General features: G+C 42.2%; 1 protein-coding gene across 1 annotated transcript in view; it reads right to left on the reverse strand.

Annotated features, from left to right (window-relative positions):
* Positions 1-21,677, reverse strand: part of LOC126470695 (uncharacterized) — a 110,188-nt gene extending 88,511 nt beyond the window's left edge. Inside the window, exons 1-2 of the mRNA XM_050098696.1 lie at positions 21,570-21,677; positions 14,009-14,119 (exon numbers count right to left, since the gene is read on the reverse strand). Of these exons, the coding sequence (XP_049954653.1) occupies positions 14,009-14,119; positions 21,570-21,677 (219 nt within the window). The remainder of the gene's footprint in view (positions 1-14,008; positions 14,120-21,569) is intronic.
* Between the last annotated feature and the right edge of the window lie 271 nt (positions 21,678-21,948).

Consider the following 21,948-nt stretch of genomic DNA (forward strand, 5'->3'; position numbering starts at 1 on the left):
AGTTAGTGATGGAATTGAGAAGAATTTGTACTTATAGTTTTCTAATGGTCCATTTGTGCAGACTCTCATACACACTAAACATGACATAAAACTTGTTGTAACTTTAAACATCGAAAATATCTTACATGAAACAAAACAGTTACAAAGATGTTCTTACAAGTAGTCCACAGAGATAGCATTATAGGTCCTCCATAGGCTATGATATGCTTTTATAGTGGGGTTATTTATTTTAACAATTTGGCTCATAATTTACTTTTACAATTGTGCTTATTTCTGTGTGTTAATATACTATCAAAACATCTGAATAAATTCACTGATTCAATTTCAAGTTTTTCGTTTAATATTTAATCTTTATATTTTCTGTGATGGGAATATATCTCCAGTTCTTCTAGCAAATCCATTTTATGTCCTTTATTGAGTCGGTGGAGTACTCTATTTTTCCAAATTGGTGCCCTGTTTTATGTACGTGTGTTGCTATTGCTGATGTAGTGTGTTTGTTGTGTGCGTAGGCTTTAAGGTACTCTGTGTATCTGGTGTTCAAACTTCGACCTGTTTGTCCTAGGTAGAACATGGAGCATTCTTGGCATGTTACTTTGTATATTACAGAGTCTGAATATGAATCATGATTACACTTTATATATTCTGCATTAGTTTTGTTGTAGTTTATTAGATGTAGAAAACCCAATTTTTACCTTGTGATTTTTTTAAATGTTTGCAATCTTCTTTGATACATTGCCAATGTATGGGATGCTAGATATACATTTATTTTTCTCTTTTTCTTCTGTGGTGCAACCGAGCGAGGTGGCGAAGTGATTAGCACACTGGACTCGCATTCGGGAGGACGACGGTTCAATCCCGCGTCCGGCCATTCTGATTTAGGTTTTCCGTGATTTCCCTAAATCGCTTTAGGCAAATGCCGGGATGGTTCCTTTGAAAGGGCATGGCCGACTTCCTTCCCTAATCCGATGATGCCAATGACCTCGCAGTTTGGTCTCCTCCCCCCAAATCAATCAACCAACCAATCTGTGGTGCAGTTTGCACCTGGGTCTTTCTTCACTTTGTTTAGGGTTGTGTCAACCATGGAAACATTGTAACCATTGGCAACTGCAATCTCTTTCACTGTACTTATTCCTTGTTGCATATTTTTTTCGTTCAGTGATATTTTGGTTGCCCTATGTGGGGTTGGCCTGTATGTTGTTGTTGTTGTGGTCTTCAGTCCTGAGACTGGTTTGATGCAGCTCTCTCTCTGAAATTCGGTTAATTGGGCGACTAATATTGATCGTGTCGTATTGATAGCTACATCTGCAATGTAAAAGCAGACGTAATGTCTATATAGAGGTACAGCATCCCTTGTGAATTTGTTGCTAGTTATATGCCTACAGTATATTATCGTTACAGTAGCTATGCAATAAAGGTGTACAGCGTTTTGGGCTGTTAGAAGTTGGTTACGGAGTAACACGTCAACTTCATCATCAGTTGTAAGTTGTCGTTTGATGTGGTTGGCGGCAGCGTCACCTTGGTGCAGCTAGTTCGCTCGTTCACTCGCTCGCACATTACCCAATGGGTGCCCAGTCGAGATGACAACACAGTCGCAAATGGCGTTTTACGCTCTCTGTTTCAACATGTGCAATTCAATTTACAACTGGGTGACGTGATTTTCGTTGAGAGTACGGCACTGCACATCGTACAGCGTAAGAAGCGCACGGATCTCACACTGCAACCATTTGCCTCGAATGTCACCTGATCTCACGGTATGTGACATTTTTGGCGAATGCTAAATGGAAACTTTGATCCTAAACGGAATTGTAGAAAGTACGCCAAGGCTATGCGCATGCATGAAAAGCTTTACCCTTGTAAAAGCGGATGGTTCGTTATAATACAATAGCTATATTTCCCCATACGTAAATTAATATTTACACAAAGTTTCTATATTTATTCATGTAGAAGACACAGTGTTGCGAAATCGGATGAATCTTTTTAAGATACTGTAACCCACGCCAATTTACTTGCTCTATTTAGCGATAGATTACATTGAATTAATCATTCTATCGCAAAAATCGAATACATTTTAATCAGAACTTACCTATTAATAAGAGGAACAGCAGCTCAGTAAAAGATGAGGCTGTTAAGGCAGCACCTTCGATCCATTGCAGGGATCTGCCCCAGATCTCTCTGGATGTTGTTGGGTAGACTACTCTATAACACGGCAGTAAGTGATTGGTGTCTCCCGAAAGGATTAAAGGCTGACTTAGTTGCTGCTCCGAGCGAGCAAGGTACCTGTGTCGTCGGAGGGTCAGCTACGACTCTACTTTTTCTTCGGGATAGAGTGCTATTTCTTTAGAATACATGCTATAAATAAATTCACGAACTCATAACCAGTAAACTGTAACTCGCAAATATCAAGGTTTCTTATTTTAAGACTAGGTTTGTTACAAGTAAATTCTAAAAAATTAACGTCAAACTCTCGTAAAAATGATGGATGTCTCAACAAGCCGTATTTCAGATTCCTATGTATTTCCGTTGAAAAATACCTCCGTGAGCAGGTGCAATGTCCACTAAGAAACTGATTTAATTTTATCTTTTTTATAATTCAGGCATATGTTGTACGTCTGATATAGTCGGTACAGAAGACTCGAATTGCATACGGCGACTATTGTTGTACCCTTTGCATGTAAATTAATTAGAACAATCCCTTTTACCGTCCAGATAAATTTGAGCATAAACTTTCCCGCAGATAAAATCGACGTCACATTTTCTGGTACAGTGTCACCATCTTCCGTCTGCTGCCGGACCTTGCATCAACCACAATAATAACTTGATGCATCAAACGAGTTAATTCTTGGAAAAAAAACTCACGTAAAGCTGATTATGTAAATATTCCGCATTCTTTCTTTTGATATTGCATTCACCATTATTCGCTGATCGTCCAGTATCATGTAGAGAACTTTGTGATTGTTTACTCTCTGGTTGATGTTTTCATTTACTGTGCATAAGTACAGTCGTTAGAGTTCTGCTGTCTCTTTCTCAATTAATCCTATGCACCAGAGAAATTTTATCGGCTTATATGATAAAAGGGCCTGATTCAGACGTTTAGGTCAGACATTCAAGTGAAGTGAGCATCTGCAAGGATGGCGATACAGTTTGGATTATTTCGAGGTACGTTTCGAGTACTCATACTCTGGCGAGAACTGGGGGGGCCGGCCGGGGTGGCCGAGCGGTTCTAGGCACTACAGTCTGGAACCGTGCGACCGCTACGGTCGCAGGTTCGAATCCTGCCTCGGGCATGGGTGTGTGTGATGTCCTTAGGTTAGTTAGGTTTAAGTAATTCTAAGTTCTAGGTGACTGATGACCTCAAAAGTTAAGTCCCATAGTGCTCAGAGCCATTTGAACCATTTTTTTGAGAACTGGGATCACTTCCGTCTACAAGCGTTACGTGGTACATTGTTCGTTTTTAAACACGTACGTACATTTAGCTATAAATATTTAAATGTTACAGTCATAGTGCCTGTAGTTAATACGAAGTACAGGTTCAATATATCAGTGAAGCCGTTGCTCAAACATTTTTTGAAGCACTAACTGCAGTTTTCCGATCACGTTATCCGCACCTAAACGACCTATTTTCTCCTGATCATTTTACAAAAGCAGAAGTAGTTCAAAATAATAACCATTAAGAATCCCCTAATGCCGTTTCATTTACAATATTACTCCTGTAAGATTATACAGGGTGACAATTATAAAACTATATCAAATAAAATCGTCATAGATTCCGAACGCTTTGCGTTAGGACATTCAAACTACACGGTTGGCCGCGGGGGATAATGGGAATTACTAGGCGCATGCGCACTCACCTTTTTTGCCGTCAGCCATTTTCATTTGGATGGGTTCGTCAATAAACAAAACTGATGCATTTGGGGGACTGAGAATTCGCATTGTGCAATCGAGAAGTCTCTTCACCCTCAACGGGTATCTGTGTGGTGTACAATGTCCAATTACGGAATAATTCTTGATGGTACCGTGACTACCGAATGGTTCGGGAAGCTTTTGGAAGATGATTTCATCCCCATTATCCAAAGTGGCTCTCATTTCGACTCGATGCGGTTAATGCAAAACGGAGCTGGACCTGATCGAAGCAGGAGAGTGTTTGAAGTCCTGGAGGAGCATTCTCGCGACCGCATTCTGGCTCTGGGGTACCCAGAGGCCACTGGCATGGGCCTCGATTGGCCGCCATATTCTCCAGATCTGAACACATGAGACTCCTTTTTGTGGGGCTATGTTAGAGACAAGATGTACAGCAATATCCCGCAAACCGCTGCTCAGCTGAAAACAACCATTCAGGAGGTCATCGAAAAAATGGTTCAAATGTCTCTGCACTATGGGACTTAACATGTGTGGTCATCAGTCCCCTAGAACTTAGAACTACTTAAACCTAACTAACCTAAGGACATTACACACATCCATGCCCGAGGCAGGATTCGAACCTGCGACCGTAGCAGTCGCGCGGTTCCGGACTGAGCGCCTAGAACCGCTAGACCACCGCGGCCGGCGGCCATCGAAAACATCGATGTTCTGACATTTCAGTGAGTCCAGCAGAATTTCGCTACTTGTCTGCGCCACATCATCACCAAAGATGGCAGGCATATCGAACATGTCATAACATAAATCAGAATATCTGTAGGGGCGTTTACAAGTTGAATAAAGTGTACTCATGGCATAGTTTGTAACTAATTTACCTTTTTTCCTATAGTTCCATAATTGTCACCCTGTAGGTGTGTATCTAAAATTAGTTCACATAATATCAACGAAATCCTAAGTCCACTTTGGAATGTTTATCGTAAGGATAGGTTAGGCGCCAATGGTGCCGGTGCGTTTATTGCGATAAGGAATTCGATTAAATCTAGCGAGGTTATCACGGATACCGATTGTGAATCAATCTGGGTGAAGTTAAGTATTAAAGATCGATCAAAAATGGTAATCGGATGCTTTTATAGACCGCCTGGATCAGGAGTTCTAATGGTGGAGCGCTTCACACAGAACACATCGGATCAGTTAACGTAGAGGAAGGTATCAGTGATCATAAAGCTGTGTGATAGCATCTGCGACAACGGATCTGACAAAGACTATTAAGAAAGGTAGGAAGATATTTCTGCTTAGCAAGAGTGACAGGATACAAGTTTCAGAGTAGCTGATCAGTCAGCATCAAATATTCGGTGATGAGGACGAAGATGTGGAAAACAAATGGAAAAAATTCAAAGGGATCGTGCAATATGCCCTAGAAAAATACTTTCCGAGTAAGGTCTTAAGGGATGGCGAAGACCAACCAAGGTATAAAAGCTCTGTTAGAAAACTGATACGTAAACAAAGAGAATTTCACCTGAGGTTCAAGAGAAGTAAAAGCCTAGCTGACAAACGAGAGTTGAACGAAGCGAAAATGAGAGTAAGGAGAGCAATTAGAGATGCGCACATTGACTTTGAAAGTGAAACTTTGTCAACCGATCTGAGTAAAAGCATTGAGAGATTTTGGTCGTATGTAAAATCAGTAGGTGGGTCAAAATCATCTGTTCATTCACTCGGTGACCATACTGGCACCGAAACGGAAGATAACAGAGAAAAGGCCGAAATACTGAATTCGGGCGTCCAAAATTGTTTCACTATGGAGGATCGTAACACGGTCCCTCCTTTCAATCGTCGTACGAACGTCAAAATGCCAGATATTGAGATAGCCGATCGCGGAATAGAGAAACAACTACAGTCGCTTACCCGTGAAAGGCGTCAGGACCAGATGAGATGCAGGCCGCTGTGGCCGAGCTGTTCTAGGCGCTTCAGTCTGGAACCGCACTACCACTACTGTCGCAGGTTCGAATCCTGCCTCGGGCATGGATGTGTGTGATGTCCTTAGGTTAGTTAGGTTTAAGTAGTTATAAGTTCTAGGGGATTGATGACCTCAGATGTTAAGTCCCATAGTGCTCAGAGCCATTTGAACCAGATGAGATACCTATAAGATTCTACAAAGATTCTACGAAAGTACTTGTTCCCCATCTCCTAATAATTTACCGTAGATCGCTTGAGCAACGAAGAGTACCTAGCAACTGGAAGAAAGCGCAAGTCATTCTCGTTTTTAAGAAGGGCCGTAGGACAGATGCGCACAATTATAGAATTATATCGCTGACGTCAATCTGTTGTAGAATTGTGGAACATGTTTTATGCTCGAGAATTATGACGTTCTTGGAGAACGAAATTCTCCTCTATAAAATCAACATGGATTCTGCAAACAGAGGTCTTGCGAAACTCAGCTCGCTCTCTTCCTCCGTAAGATCCACAGTGCCGTAGACAATGGCGCTTAGGTTGATGCAACGTTCTTTGATTTCAGGAAGTCATTTGATGCCGTCCCGCACTGCCGTTTAGCGAAAAAATACGAGCTTAACGAGTATCGGAGCAGATTCGCGACTGTATTCAAGACTTCCTTGGAGACAGAACTCAACACGTCGCTCTTAACGGTACAATATCGACAGATGTAAAATTAATTTCCGGTGAACCCCAAGTAAGTGTGATAGTACCGTTACTGTTTACAATATATATAAATTATATAGCAGAATGTGTCGGATTGTCTCTAAGGCTGTTCACAGATGGTGTGGTTGTCTATAACAAAGTAGCAACGCCAGAAGAGAGTAACGATTTGCAGAATGACCTCCAGAGAATTGATGAATGATGCAGGCTCTGGTAGCTGACCCTGAACGTAAATAAATGTAAGATATTGCGCAAACATAGGAGAAGAAATTCACTACGTATAGCTACACTATTGATGATAAACCGCTGGAAACTGTATTTGCCGTAAAGTATCTAGGAGTAACTCTACGGAGCGACCTTAAGCGGAATGACCATATAAAACAAATAGTGGGAAAAGCACGTGTCATACTCAGATTGATAGGAAGAATATTGAGGAAACGTATCTCATCCACGAAGAAAGTGGCTTATAAGGTGTTTGTTCGACTCATTCTTGAGTACTGTTCGTCTATCTGGGCTCTCTACCAGACAGGACTGATAGAAGAGTTACAGAAGATCCAACGAAGAGCGGCACGTTTTGTCACGACATCGTTTAGTCGACACGAGAGCGTTAAGGTGATGCTGTACAAACTCCACTGGCAGACGTTACAAGAGAGGCGTTGTGCATCACGTAGAGATTTATTATTGAATTATTGAGAGAGCACTCTCTGGGAAGAGTCGGACAACATATTACTTCCCCCTACATACGTCTCGCGTAATGACCACGAGGAGAAAATTCGATAAGTTAGAGCCAATACAGAGGCATACCGACAATCATTCTTCCCATGCGCTATTCGCGAATGGAACAGCGTTGGGGGGCTCAGTTAGAGGTGCAAAAAGTACCTTCCGCTACGCACCAAATGGTTCAAATGGCTCTGGGCACTATGGGGCTTAACATCTGAGGTCATCAGTCCCCTAGAACTTAGAACTACATAAACCTAACTAATCTAAGGACGTCACACACATCCATGCCCGAGGAAGGATTCGAACCTGCGACCGTAGCAGTCGCGCGGTTCCGGATTGAAGCGCCTAGAACCGCTCGGCCACCACGGCCGGCGCCGCTACACACCATTAGGTGGCTTGCGGAGTATGATGTAGATGTAGATGCAGATGTGGATAAAACAAATCCACAAGAATGATTAAGCGCGTCACGATATTTTCCTTTTTGCCGTTTATGAGACTTCTATGGACCACAAAACCGACGCTCAGTTCTTGCGTTCGAGGAGTTTCATGTACTAACAACAAACATTTTATCATGAATGTCTAATCAAACCTAGACGTACGTAGTAACACAAACTGATGGCTACCATAAATCATAAATCTACGATTATTACATTGTTTTTGCTGTAAAAACACAAAAGACAATAACTATTGGTAAAGGACACATTAATAATGAACTAATAAAAGATGTGGCCGTAACGCTCGTGTAGATTAAGAACTGCATCACATCTTTACAAATAAGAGGAGGCACATTGTGAAAGAAACGGGGACGAGCTGCATCGATCAGCCAGAGGTATACGTCACGGGCTGTGTCGCTTCACAAGGCTACTTTCCTTCACCGTCAAACTGCAGTTTGAAATCTCGAAACATAAGAAACTTCATTTATTACAATTAAAGGACTTACATACATAACTGAATTCCCCGTTCTTCAGTTCTTCAAGTTTCAAAATCCCCAATTTTACTTTGTGTGTTTCCTCTTTTTGTGACCATGTATCGCTTTTTCTGCTGTGATTTAGCCAGGAAATCGTCTGTTCAACGTCGCAGTCAAGATGTTTTGAGAACTGAGATGAAGTGTCACACCTGTCAGCGGGTGTTATTTCGTGTCTCGGTAGCACCGCTCCCACTTTCAAAAACCGTGACCTGTGGAATAACTCTATGTTCTAAATTAGATGATGAACAAGAGACTGACAGCTGTTGGATACAAAGCAGAGAGAAGAATTTTTTTATGATTTTTGGGAAAAAACAGTTGTCGTGTATGAGAATACGACACATACTTGAGTATAGGGTATGTTCATATATTATTTAATGAAATCAGTTTGTTCCTGGAGAACTGTCACGGAATGCGATAATAAGAGCAATCTTCGTCTTTGTTAGCGATCTCGCTAGGCAGGTGATCTAACTCAATTTTAATGCAGATAGCGGATGGAATAAGACGCGCCTTACTTAAAGTTCCGAAATTCGCTTGTAGTGACTTTGGTAAACTACAGGACACATAAATGGAGAACGCCGCAACGGTATTCAAATCCAGCTCGTATCGAATGCGGCTCCCGAGTGCTTGTACTGCACATTCTCTCATAATGTCCAATATATACATGCTGGATTCGACCATGAAAATGTATTATTTGGGATGGCACTGAGAGTTGTGTGATGTCAGCTTCTAACTGGCTTATGGACAACTTGTCCTTTCCGATGTTTTTTGAAGGCGATGTACCGTGCAGGCAATCAGAAAAACGTAATTATCTTAACGTCCCACATGTGACGTGGATTTTTCCACGCTGGGAATATCATAACTATGCCGATGAGTTAAGCGGAAATCACATTTCTAGGATATCCGTGTTGAAAATTTTAACAGTAACAGCGCATTCAAGTAAGTCAGCAACGCTTGTTTCGTTTCAAATCACAAAATATTTTCCGCCAGTCTTCGGAGGAAGAAAACACTGATACTGCGGAAAATTCGGAACTAAGACTAAGAATTTAATGTCGATTCAACGTCGGGGTCCTTAAAAACGGAGTAGAAGCAGTGAAGGGACAAGGATTGGAAAGCTTGTTACGCAGCTGTATTGGCATTCGTTTGAAGTGATACAGTGATACCACCGGACTATTCAGAGCATTGGTAAAAGAAATCAGATTAAGTAGTATGGTAATTTGCCTACAATGGATAACCACTGGGGACCAAACACCTTGGGAAAATTTTCGCTTTTTAAAGAGAATGAGGAGAAAAACCTTTAGTATGAAATTCTGAGCGAACTGAAATGCAGACCGTTTCACGTACGAATTAAGCCCTTTCACCAGCGCTAAGCGGCAACCTGTATCAGCATCTGCTCTCAGAAATGCACACAAACGGAGACTGAAGTCTTACTACGTAACGATAATACATCGACAGACCAGTTCACACAAATAACGTGAGTGCTGCAACTTACTGTTGCTGTCTGCGCTTGATGGTCTGGCTCATTCTAAGATGCTATTTTTTGCTGATAGGGTGTCGCATGCATTTGTCGAAGTATATCAACTTTCGGAACAATCGATGTTGTTATGAAAATCGTCATCGGTTACGTCAAGAGCCTCTGTATGATTTGAAAACAGGACTGCGGCGTGTAGTTACACTGACGCGAATTATTGGGCCGATGTTTTTCCAAACAACCATGACTTTTGATGGGTACCTGAAAATAAACTACAAACATTTTTCAGAGAACCAACAGCTAACAAAATACTTACGGTTACTTAATGCTAGACTACTGCAGGTACACGCACCGTCAATGTGTCTATGACAAATTTACGAGGATGGTTCCTATCATAAAAACTCACCTCGTCATAATTAACTGACGCATTGACGACGTACGCTCTTGTACTGTCCTGCATGAAATAATTGTAGGTCTTTTCGACAACTGTTAGTTTTCTGAAAAATGTTGCAACACCAGCTAAGTTAGCCGAGAGCGCTAATGCGCTGCTTCCTGGACTCGGGTAGAGCGTCGATCCCAGATCGAATCCGCACGGTGGATTAACGACGAGGGCCAGTGTGCTGGCCGGCGTGGATGTGGTTTTTAGGCGGTTTTCCACATCCCACTACGTGAATACCGGCTGGTACTTACGTCCCGCCTCAGTTATAAGCCTCTCAGACATTTGAAACACGTTCGCACTATTTCATAGCTTACACTCGACGCAGACAGCTGCGATACACTAATTTCCGTCCCAGGGGGTGTGGGGTGGCGACAGGAAGGGCATCCGGCCACCCTCTGACTTAAACGTTGCCAAATCCGTAGCAACAAGGCAGACCCCGTGTTGAAGTAGCACAAAGGCCCTAAGAAAATGATGATGACGATGATGATGATCTGAAAAATTTTGCAATACAGTGTTCACATAACCATGAGAAGTTATGGATTGCTGGACAAAGATCCGTACAGTAATTCGTGCAACACTAAAAGCACACAACATTTCCATTTTCATACCATGCAAAGGCTCTTGAAGTAATAAATGAAGATTTTCAGGTGAAAATCGTCGATTGTTCTGCTACTTCATGTACCCTAATAAATACAGCTACACTTGTAAGCGAAAAGAACATTCCATCATACACAGACTGCAATAGTCAACTGAAGTACTGGCGTCGAGCAAGAGTATCTGAGCTAGTCAGTTGATGCACAACCGTTACTGTGGAAAGTTTAAGTTTGGACAGCTCTGTGAGTGTATTTTACTGATACACCAGTCTGAAGTACTAAAACTATTTTCTCGAACTTCTTCCAAGCTCCCCCCCTCCCCGTCAGATTCTGTCTGCCCCCCCCCCTCTACCCCGCCTCCCACGCTTTAAAATAATACGCCAGCTGACAGAGTCCGTGGAACGAGGCACAATGTATCGGCGATCGGAGCAGTCTTTCCCGGCACTGATTCCCGCACAACGCTAGGCAGGGTGCTTAGGTCGTATAATTACACTACTGGCCATTAAAATTGCTACAACACGAAAATGACGTGCTACAGACGCGAAATTTAACCGACAGGAAGAAGATGCTGTGATATGCAAATGATTAGCTTTTCAGAGCATTCACACAAGGTTGGCGCCGGTGGCGATATCTACAACGTGCTGACATAAGGAAAGTTTTCAACGGATTTCTCATACACAACCAGCAGCTGACCGCGTTGCTGGTAAAGCGTTGTTGTGATGCCTCGTGTAAGGAGGAGAAATGCGTACCATCACGTTTCCGACTTTGATAAAGGTCGGATTGTAGCCTGTCGCGATTGTGGTTTATCGTATCGAGACATTGCTGCTCGCGTTGGTCGAGATCCAATGACTGTTAGCCGAATATTGAATCGGTGGGTTCAGGAGGGTAATACGGAACGCCGTGCTGGATCCCAACGGCCTCGTATCACGAGCAGTCGAGATGACAGGCATCTTATCCGCATGGCTGTAACGGATCGTGCAGCCAGGTTTCGATCCCTGAGTCAACAGATGGGGACGTTTGCAAGACATCAACCATCTGCAGTAACAGTTCGACGACGTTTGCAGCAGCACGGACTATCAGCTCGGATACCGTGGCTGCGGTTACCCTTGACGCTGCATCACAGAGAGGAGCGCCTGCGATGGTGTACTCAACGGCGTACCTGGGAGCACGAATGGCAAAACGTCGTTTTTTCGGATGAATCCAGGTTCTGTTTACAGCATCATGATGGTCGCATCCGTGTTTGTCGAAGTTGCGGTGAACGCACATTGGAAGCGTGTATTCGTCATCGCCATACTGGCGTATCACCCGGCGTGATGGTATGGGGTGCCATTGGTTACACGTCTCGGTCACCTCTTGTTCGCATTGACGGCACATTGAACAGTGGACGTTACATTTCAGATGTGTTACGACCCGTGGCTCTACCCTTCATTCGATCCCTGCGAAACCCTACATTTCACCAGCATAATGCACGACCGCATGTTGCAGGTCCTGTACGGGCCTTTCTAGATACAGAAAATGTTCGACTGCTGCCCTGGCCAGCACATTCTCCAGATCTCTCACGAATTGAAAACGTCTGGTCAATGGTGGCCGAGCAACTGGCTCGTCACAATACGCTAGTCACTACTCTTGATGAACTGTGGTATCGTGTTGAAGGTGCATGGGCAGCTGTACCTGTACACGCCATCCGATCTCTGTTTGACTCAATGCCCAGGCGTATCAAGGCCGTTATTACGGCCAGAGGTAGTTGTTCTGGGTACTGATTCTCAGGATCTATGCACCCAAATTGCGTGAAAATGTAATCAGATGTCAGTTCTAGCATAATATATTTGTCCAATGAATACCCGTTTATCATCTGCATTTCTTCTTGGTGCAACAATTTTAATGGCCAGTAGTGTAATACCATGTAATATTAGTTACAGCTGACTTATCCTTTTATAAATTTAGCGTTACTTACCACTCTATGGATTTTCAAATGCAAATTTCAATAAAATTACTTTAATAATTTGCGCAACAACCATGAAACTCCTTTAAGAAAAACTTTGTTTAACTTTACTTAGATGTCATTACTGTAGTAGCTGTAGCATTCATGAAATAATTAGTGTGTGATGAACATGCTTTGGTCCAAATAAAGTGAACACCATGCTGTGAAATTACAATTTCTACTTATCTGTAACATTAATGAGGTATTTTCATGTATCCTTCTACTAGAAATCATTTGGAAGTTTTCTGTGCCGTAGTGTTATTTTGTGTCTCTTTAGCGTCGTATCGGACCTTACACACTTTCCACCCGTGCAGATTGTCAGCACTCTGTTAGTTGGTGCATCCTGGACATCATTCGATAATTTATTAGGAGGTTATCTTGTATCCTGACACACTTGAGAGTTGGTGTGAAATATCCGTCCAATTAATATAATACTATAAGAAAAACTTAAGTTATCAGGCAACAGTTGAACATTAAAGAGACACTTTTGCATCCGTCAACAACGCAAAAGTCATGTTTCATTGTTCCAAACTACACAGCACCTGGACTTTCTATCAATGGAACCATGTCGTGCAAAGACTATGATTTTAAACATGTCTGTGTTGTAAGACGTGTGTGCATATGGGAAAGACTAGGAGGTGGATAGCTTTCAGAATATCTTCTCCAACTTTTACTGTATAGCGGATATTCCACAATGGTTTGCCATTATCGACGAGACCCACGCTGAAATTGAACTTCAAGGTGACTTATGAGCGTTGTCAAAGAGTAGTAAGCGACTTCGTAACGCAAGCAATTTCCCTAGCTGTGAGCTGCATTTTCCGATACGATAATGCCCCACATACACTGCTGGAAATGTTCGGCACTGGTCTCATTAGCGTGTTCTTGGATTGAAACGCTTTTCAAAGTCCCACAAGCCCTTAATTTGATTTATAATGGAGATATTGTGGTTTGAACTAGAAAACCAATTAGGAACTCAGTATCTTTCAAAGAACAGGCACAGTTCCTTTGAGAGGAATGATATACCAGTCACATTTTAAATGCATGAATTGCCAGATGGAACAAGACTGTTTTCGATAATGAACATGACCCTACGTAGTACTGAATGGGGGTCAGTATTATACAGCCCTCACCTTTACGTATGAGTATTAGATTTAACGTCAGTAAAACTTTCATATTTATTCATTATCTGTGATTTCCAAACTTTATTATTTCTTCGCTGCAAACTTTTTTTGATGCTTGTTACAACGTTGTTCGAGTGTGCCTCTTATCTGTAACCAATTTTATTGTGTATTAAGACGGATCTTGAGGGTTTTGTAAATGATAGAGCTGTGTTTACCTCTTCGGACTGGGACAGTGAATCCTCGGCGGTGGCCACAGGTATCCTTGCTGGTGCACTGCGGGCTGCAGTCACGTCGGTGTCGAGACGTTTCCGCTGGTTTCTCCGTTCCTGTGCACGTTCACAATAGTCAATGCCTTACTGCACTTTGGCAGCGAAATATGTTGACTTATTTTAAGAAAATCTGCCGGTATTTTAGGGTATTTTCCTCTTAAGCGCTATACAGCACAAGATATTTTTTCTTTTATTTATTTATTAGTTTTCTTATTTACTTTGCCTGTGTATCACTTTTGAGAGGATGAGTCCTCTGTTCCCTACATCCATTCCTACCTCTCCCACTGGTTCACTAGTGATGTAGTATGCACCTCAATGAGGCGGGAATTCTGAGTAGTTGCAAATTTTAATGTTTGAAATATTCACTCCGTTTTTGTAATTCCATGTCTATGCTGGAGTTTCTGTGGAGAAGACAGTCATCGCTACAGTATCTGTAAAAAGAATTGCCAACGCTCGTCACTAAGTAATTTTTCTGACATTCTGCTATACTGTTTTAGGCATACGAGAAGCTATCCACAGTGTTAACCAAGTTCTGCGCAACACAACTTGCTAGTGAGCCAGGATGTGCGGTGTTCGGAACAGATCTGAGAATATAGGGCTACGCAGCTGCCTTATTTATAGAAATTGTGAAGTAGTACACATTGTAATTTACGTTTCAATAATATTTCACTAATTTTATTCCGGAATCAACTCATTGTTTTATAAAAATTACTCATAATATTGCTGTCCATACAGTGCCATACGGTTATAGCTGAAAAACAGTTAGGAAAAGTGATAAATCACTATTATGTAAAAAGAGAATGATTTATTGAGTTGAGTATAGATTTCATAAATCTCTTTATCTAACTGTCAACGTCACTGTAGAGACATGTAAGTAATAATTAATGCGTACGAATTTCACGCCAAATAATTATTGCTATCTAAACTATAAAACATATTTTTGAGGTGCGATATGAAGTTTTCGCGGCGTATTTCTAAGCTGGAGAACTCTTGTTCGTAAATTTTTATGACGTGACCCGGGCAGACACCGGAATTCAACAAGCTTTTGAGGTACTGTCAGATGAACATTTTGGTGGTGGCTCTAACCGATGTTAGCAGCATTAACCTACTCTATCAGTAAAATATACCAAGGAATGTATAGATACTGTCATAAATTTCGATCATCTACAAAATCTTGAACCACTGTCTTGGCACAGAGTTAAACCCACTAGACTCGCATTCGGGAGGAATGAGGTTCTAACTCACATCCAGCCATTTAGATTTGTCTGGTTTTCTTAGCTTATTTATGAGAACCGCCGAGAGTGGTCCTTCCACCAATTCGAGTTTGTACGCCGTCTGTAATGACGTCAATGTATTAGGTTGGTGCATAATCTCGTAGCGTTTTTGTTTTTCATACTGGTATTCCGGTTGGTATGTTTTTTTTTACCGATTATAATTTTTTATTTGTAGTTCACTGTTGCCATCTGAGTGTATATATCGTCATTTTTTCATTTGGAGATAGGAAATGGAGATGCTGAAAAAAGGATTATCAAGTGGAGAAATCGGAACATTTCCGACAAAGTCTTTGAGTTCAGTAGAGGGGTGACGGCAGCGAAGGCAGCTAGAAACATTTGTGCCGTGTTTGGGGATAATGTCATTGGACGGAGCACGGCTAGAAAATGGTTTTCTCGTTCTAAGGATGATTGTTTTGACATTAGTAACTGTACACGTTCAGGAACACCTTCAGGGTTTGATGAAGATCGCTTAAACGCGTTAATCCACTGTAGTCCAAGCCAGTGTACTCTAGAACTAACAGATATGAATTTTGAACATCCCACCATCGCGTGACATTTGCATGCAGTGGGGAAGGTTCAAAAATCGGGTGTGTGGGTATACTCTAAGCCAAACTCACAAAAATCAGCATCACTGCTTGCTTCTCATCAACTGGCTCGTCAGTAACACCTACCATTCCTATCCTGCATCGTTACTGGGTAACGAGAAATTGTGTTTTTACGGTAACACAAGGAAGAGAAAGTAATGATTAAGCCCAAGCAAAGCAGCAACTCTCTGTACAAAGACCTTTGCGCATCCCAGAAGATAACGTTATGTACCTGATGGAACAGCGATGATGTGGTGTACTCCGAATTGCTTCCCCGAGGTGTAACCATCACTGCTGACATTTAATGTCAACAACTGACTAGTCTTGCAGACGCAGTCCAAGGAAAACGTCCAGGAATACTGCGTGAAGTAATGCTACTATACGATAACGACCACTCGCATTCTGCAAGACTACCAAAAAACACTATACAGAAGTTGGGTTGGGAAGTCGTTCCGTACCCACCTTATTCATCTAATGCTGCGCCCCCATATTTTCACTTTTTCCGCTCTCTATCGAACAGCCTTCAAGAAACTTCCTATCCGGATGAAAACGAGCTCCGAACATGACTAGACGAGTTCTTCGCCTCCAAACCACGTGACTTATGCAGTCGCGAAGTAGAAAAGTTACCCCAGAGTTGGCAGACTGTTGTAAACAGTGAAGGAGAATATACTATTGATGACTAAAGTCTCTCTTATGTATATCTATTATTATTATATGTGGAAAGACGCTATGTACTTATGCACCAATTTAAGGTAATGGTGTTTACGAACTCATCTTGACTTTGTTAAGGGTTCCCTGAGTTTACTTGGCACCTTCTCATATTGTGCCTTCCTTGTTCCAAGCACTTTTCTTATGATAAGATGTCTTTCGTCCTTAATTAATCTCCTTTTTACTGTTGCCTCTTAAGACTCAACATATGAACCACGAACCCAGTAGATGAGATTTTAGGCTAAACTCGAACCTCCCATTCCTTTCTTTACAGTTCTCGACTAAAATGAAATCTGTGGACTTCACATATTTAATGGTTGTACCCCTACCCACTGAACTTGTCCGAGACAGTTGTTAGGGGAAGCATCACATGTTTACCTTTCTCTCATACTGATGTGTGGATCATAACATACTGTCAGCGTAACAATTTTATTGGCATACAGCCTGATAATGCCCAAGTGGGTGCAATTAGGTAACTGCTAAATACTGAAATGAGTATTTATTTCACAATAAATGAAAGCCTACGTAGGAAAAGTGCTTCGTTTAAGGTTCTGAAATTAATGAGACTAATAACATTTCCAGCATGAAGCAATAAGACATCAGAGTAGAAGTTGTTTGGTTTTCACAGCTGAGTGCCCTAATAGCAGGAAATGATTTGCAATATTGTAGAAAAAATCATTGACATATCAGTGCATTCCAGGATAAAGCACCCATCTGTCACTAACAATGGACGTAGAATCTCCTTTGAAAATGATGGCCGCTCACCACATTTACAGTTCAGGAGACTGTTGTAATAGACGTCTGTGTTAAACATCAAAAACTAAACTTAATATGTTACTGTCGCAAATGACGAGATACGTTGATCAAGACGATTTTACTGAGCAAACAGTCACTATATTATCAAATTTATTTTATTGCGTTTTACCCGTTTCGAGTGTTTTCTCATCCATGTAGGGATGGTGTACACTTAAGTTATTACATAAGACAAATAGTGGGTCTAGCATTTGTTTGTAACACTAGCATTTTGTTATTTCATTTCATGAACGTTTGATATATGAACACAATGGGTTGCAAACATAATGTTCAGGCCTTTCACATGTGAGGGTGCATCACAATTGTAAATATAACGCAAATAGCGACTGTTAACTGCAATTTTCCTTTGTAATATACGACATAGCCACCTCTCTTTTTCTATTACGGAAAGTCGCAGATGCAACTAGAGCCGAACGTCGATAACTATTTCGGTATGAGTAGAAGCGATCTCAAGGTTTGTATCTACCCAATCATTCTCACATAACATAAAAGTACGTATATTTCATCAAGTCCATAGCTGACGCGTGGGAAACAATGTACACTTATACCCTACTACACCAGATATGTACTCAAAACTCCACAGAATGGTATGTGTCGGCGGGTAAATGGTGTATTGAAAGATTATTCCCCTTCCCACCTTTATCCTTCCCTTCTCAATTTCGGATGGTATACACGAAGAAAGACTGTCGTTGCCGCTCTGCGCACATTCTAATTCCTCTTCCTTCGATTTCGTAGTCATTAAGTTGGGGAAAGATATGTTTCTTGGCTGATAGTGGGAAGTGGACGGTAGTAGTTTCATGAGTAAAGTTCTGAGTGATGTACAGCGCTATTCTAGAATCGCCTCCCATCGGATTTTGGCGAGTATTTCCGGGGCATTCCCGCAATGTATAGGCAAACACACGACGAAGCGCGCATCATTTCTTTTAATACCTTCTTTTCTTCCGTAAATACTGCTTGATCAGCATCCCCAAGCCAGTAAACAATACTCTAGAATAGGTGGAACGAGGGGTTTGTGAGCGTCCTTGTCTTTAGGTGAAGCAGTTATTTGGGGGTCTTCCAATAGGTCTCAGCATGACATCTGCCTTCCCGTCGGCTTCATTTATAGGGTAGTTACACCCTAAATTACCCCGAAACTATACGGTTATGTATAAGTTGTATGTGGTTTCAGCGAATGATCACTGATCGTACAGGCCAAATGCTACCAGGTCTTTTTCTCTACTTACGACCATTACATTCCATTTATTTATGTTGAGGGTCTGCCGCCTGTTTTTCATCCAAGTACCTATCACCTTTAAGTCTTCGTAAAAAGTTTATAGAGGTGTGATATTTTGTTCACAACTGCACCGTCTGCGCACAGCGTGAACAGCCTCAGGGAGCTAAGAACAGTATTTGTGGGTGGCCGAGCGGTTCTAGGCGCTACAGTCTGGAACCGTGCGACCGCTACGGTTGCAGGTTCGAATCCTGCCTCGGGCATGGATGTGTGTGATGTCCTTAGGTTAGTTAGGTTTAAGTAGTTCTAAGTTCTAGGGGACTGATGACCTCAGAAGTTAAGTCCCATAGTGCTTAGAGCCATTTGAACCATTTTTTTGTCAAGCCGTTCATGTGCACAGTGAAGGTAACTATCCCATTACACTTTCTTACAAGATGACTTGTACAAAATTTCATGAATGGCAGCTTGCTCTAAATGTAGGTAAATGAAAGTTAATGCGTATGGATAGGAAAAATAGTTCTGTAACGTTAGAATACAGCATTAGTAGGGTGCAACTTGACAAGTCACTTCGATTAAATATCTAGGCTAACGTTGCAAAGTGATATGAAATGGAATGCGCACGTCAGGTTGGCAGTAGGGAAGACGAACGCTCGACTTAGTTTTATTGGAGGAATTTTGAGAAAAATGTAGCTTCTCGAGTACTGTTCGAGTGTTTGGGATTCGCACCTAGTCGGATTAAAGGAAGATACCGAAGCAATTCAGAGGCGGGCTGCTAGATTTTTTACCGGTAGATTCCATCAACACACAACTTCTTCGTGTTGAACTAACATGGGAATCACTGGATGGAAGACGATGCTCTTCTTGCAAAGCACTATTGCGCAAATTTAAAGAACAGGCAGTTGAGACTGACTGCAGAATGATTCTTCTGCCGCCAACGTACATTTCGCGAAAGGACCATGAAAATAGAATGTTAGAAATTTGGGCTTTTGCGGAGGTTTTTAGACACTTATTTTCCCCTCGCTCTACTTGCGAGTGGAGCAGGAGAGGAAATGACTGGTAATGGTACAAGGTATCTTCCGCCATACACCGTACGGTGGTTTGCGAAGTATTTATGTATATGTAGACGAAATGAAATGATCGCGTGGCATTGTTGGCCGAGAGACCCCGTCCGGGGAAGTTCGGCCGTCGTGTGCAAATGGCGCTATACTGAGCGACATACGCGGCTGTGATGATGAGTGATGAGGAAACCACAACACCCCGTCCACTGGCGGGGAAAATCTCTAACCTGTCCGGGAATCGAACCCGAGCCCCATGCATGGTAGGCAAGCTCGTTATCACTCAGCTAAGCAGGCGGACGATGTAGATGAAGTTGTAGATACACTACATTACTTTCACTTCTGACGATGTCTCCTTATTAAGAACGACATTCTGGGTAGTTATAGCGAGGAAATAATGTGTCCATTCACATTCTCATGACCGATATTGCACAAGCACCTTTTACACTGCCTATAACGATACCATTTGTTTGCTGTTATTGCATCGTTACAATGCATAAAAATTGTGCAAAGATGACGCGCACGTGCAGCTTACCGCCACTTAATTACTTTTAGAACCATCAGATCATTGGCATGAGGGACATGAGAGTATCATACCGAAAGTTGGCTGTTGTACAATGATTGCAGAACGAATGGTGACGACATCCGCTCAGGACAAAAATATGTCAAGAAAAGTGGGCAATGGTTCTTCGGGAAGCAATAAACGACGAGAAGATCGTAGGATTGTTTGACTGGCTGTGAAGAATAGGCAAACGACTACAATTGAAATCTGGGCAGCGGTTATAGGCAGAGTGTCATCACGGATCGGTGTTAAAAGATGACTGGACGCTGGGTTGAGATTTTAAGTTGCCATGTGTCGTTCACCGCTGACTCCAGACCATAGACGACAGAAATTGGCATGTAGTAGATGCAGAGTGTGCTGGCATACTGAGTGGCATTCTGTGACGTTCAGCAAAGAGTGTCGCTTCTGTTTGTGGTGGCAAATCGACCTTAACGTGCCCGTAGACGACCTGGTGAAAGGTCACAAGAAACACCGATTCTCGAGACCCACATCTCTCCAACTCCTGGAATCATGGTGTGGGGAACTACTGGATGTGAAACGGGACTGATTCCGTAATTGTTGAAGGGACATTGAATGCTCGCCACTAGAATGGCAGACCCTTTTATCATGTCCTTCGTGACCAGAGAACCAAAGGTAGCATTCCAACAGGACTATGCAAGGCCACATACTATAGATCAGACTACAAACGCTTTGAGGAATGCACGGATCGTTGATTGGTCAGCCCGGTCCCCCGATTTGCACCCGAAGACTGTGTGTGGGATGTGATGAAACGACGTGAACTTTCATATTAGCGTCCAATATCTTGAACTGAGACAGCATGTGTTTCATGCCGTTTGCTACCATGCCACCACGAATAGAAGAGTAAATTAGTGCCTGTCGGGGGCGGGGGGGGGGGGGGGGGGGGAGGGGGGGGGGGAGGCGTTGCACTCTCCAAATAGAAGGCGAGTTTAATCATTTAATATCTGTTGCGTGATGAACATCTCCACAAAGTTTGATAAATGTTGGGGTGATGCTTCATACTCTAGCTCTTACCATCCCCATAAATGTATTTGGTCCTCTTTACAATATAAAATTCACAGTATCCGGAAATAGTGCTATAATGTAAACAATCTATTTACAAAATAATGTAATACGTAATATGAAATATGATACGACATCAACGCAATTATTTTGTAGTTAATAGTGTGTAACACGGAAATAAACAGGGATAATTATCTGTCATGGTCCTTTATCCACATAGGGATGGTAAAATGTAGTCTGAAGAATAGACACATCCGTCGAGAAGCACTCTTGTAACATACGGAGAAGCTATTGAGCTCATCGCCCGCAGCTATACTGGAAAGTAATAAGTCACTATGTAATGAACTGAAGTCGTTCTGCAGTTCGCCCACATCTTGGTGCTGAACCATCCTCTCTCGGCTATAAGAATCATTTACGACTTGGTATGGCCTGTAAACTTCGTTTCCCTCTTTTTTTTCCGGCGGTTGCCCCAGGGGGGGCCTGCTCTAGACAGCAAGAAGAATGGCTGCAGGACGACCTTAATGCCATCTTTGTCTCTGACAAAACTCGCCGCGCCTCTCTCGAGTTTACCCCGACCATTCTCTGATTTAAGCTCACAAAAATTCACTTGTTACTTCTCCCTCAGACTCATGTACAAAAATGGGTAACAGGTGGTACTAC

The sequence above is a fragment of the Schistocerca serialis genome, chromosome 3 (assembly GCF_023864345.2).
Source record: "Schistocerca serialis cubense isolate TAMUIC-IGC-003099 chromosome 3, iqSchSeri2.2, whole genome shotgun sequence".
Taxonomy (NCBI): domain Eukaryota; kingdom Metazoa; phylum Arthropoda; class Insecta; order Orthoptera; family Acrididae; genus Schistocerca; species Schistocerca serialis.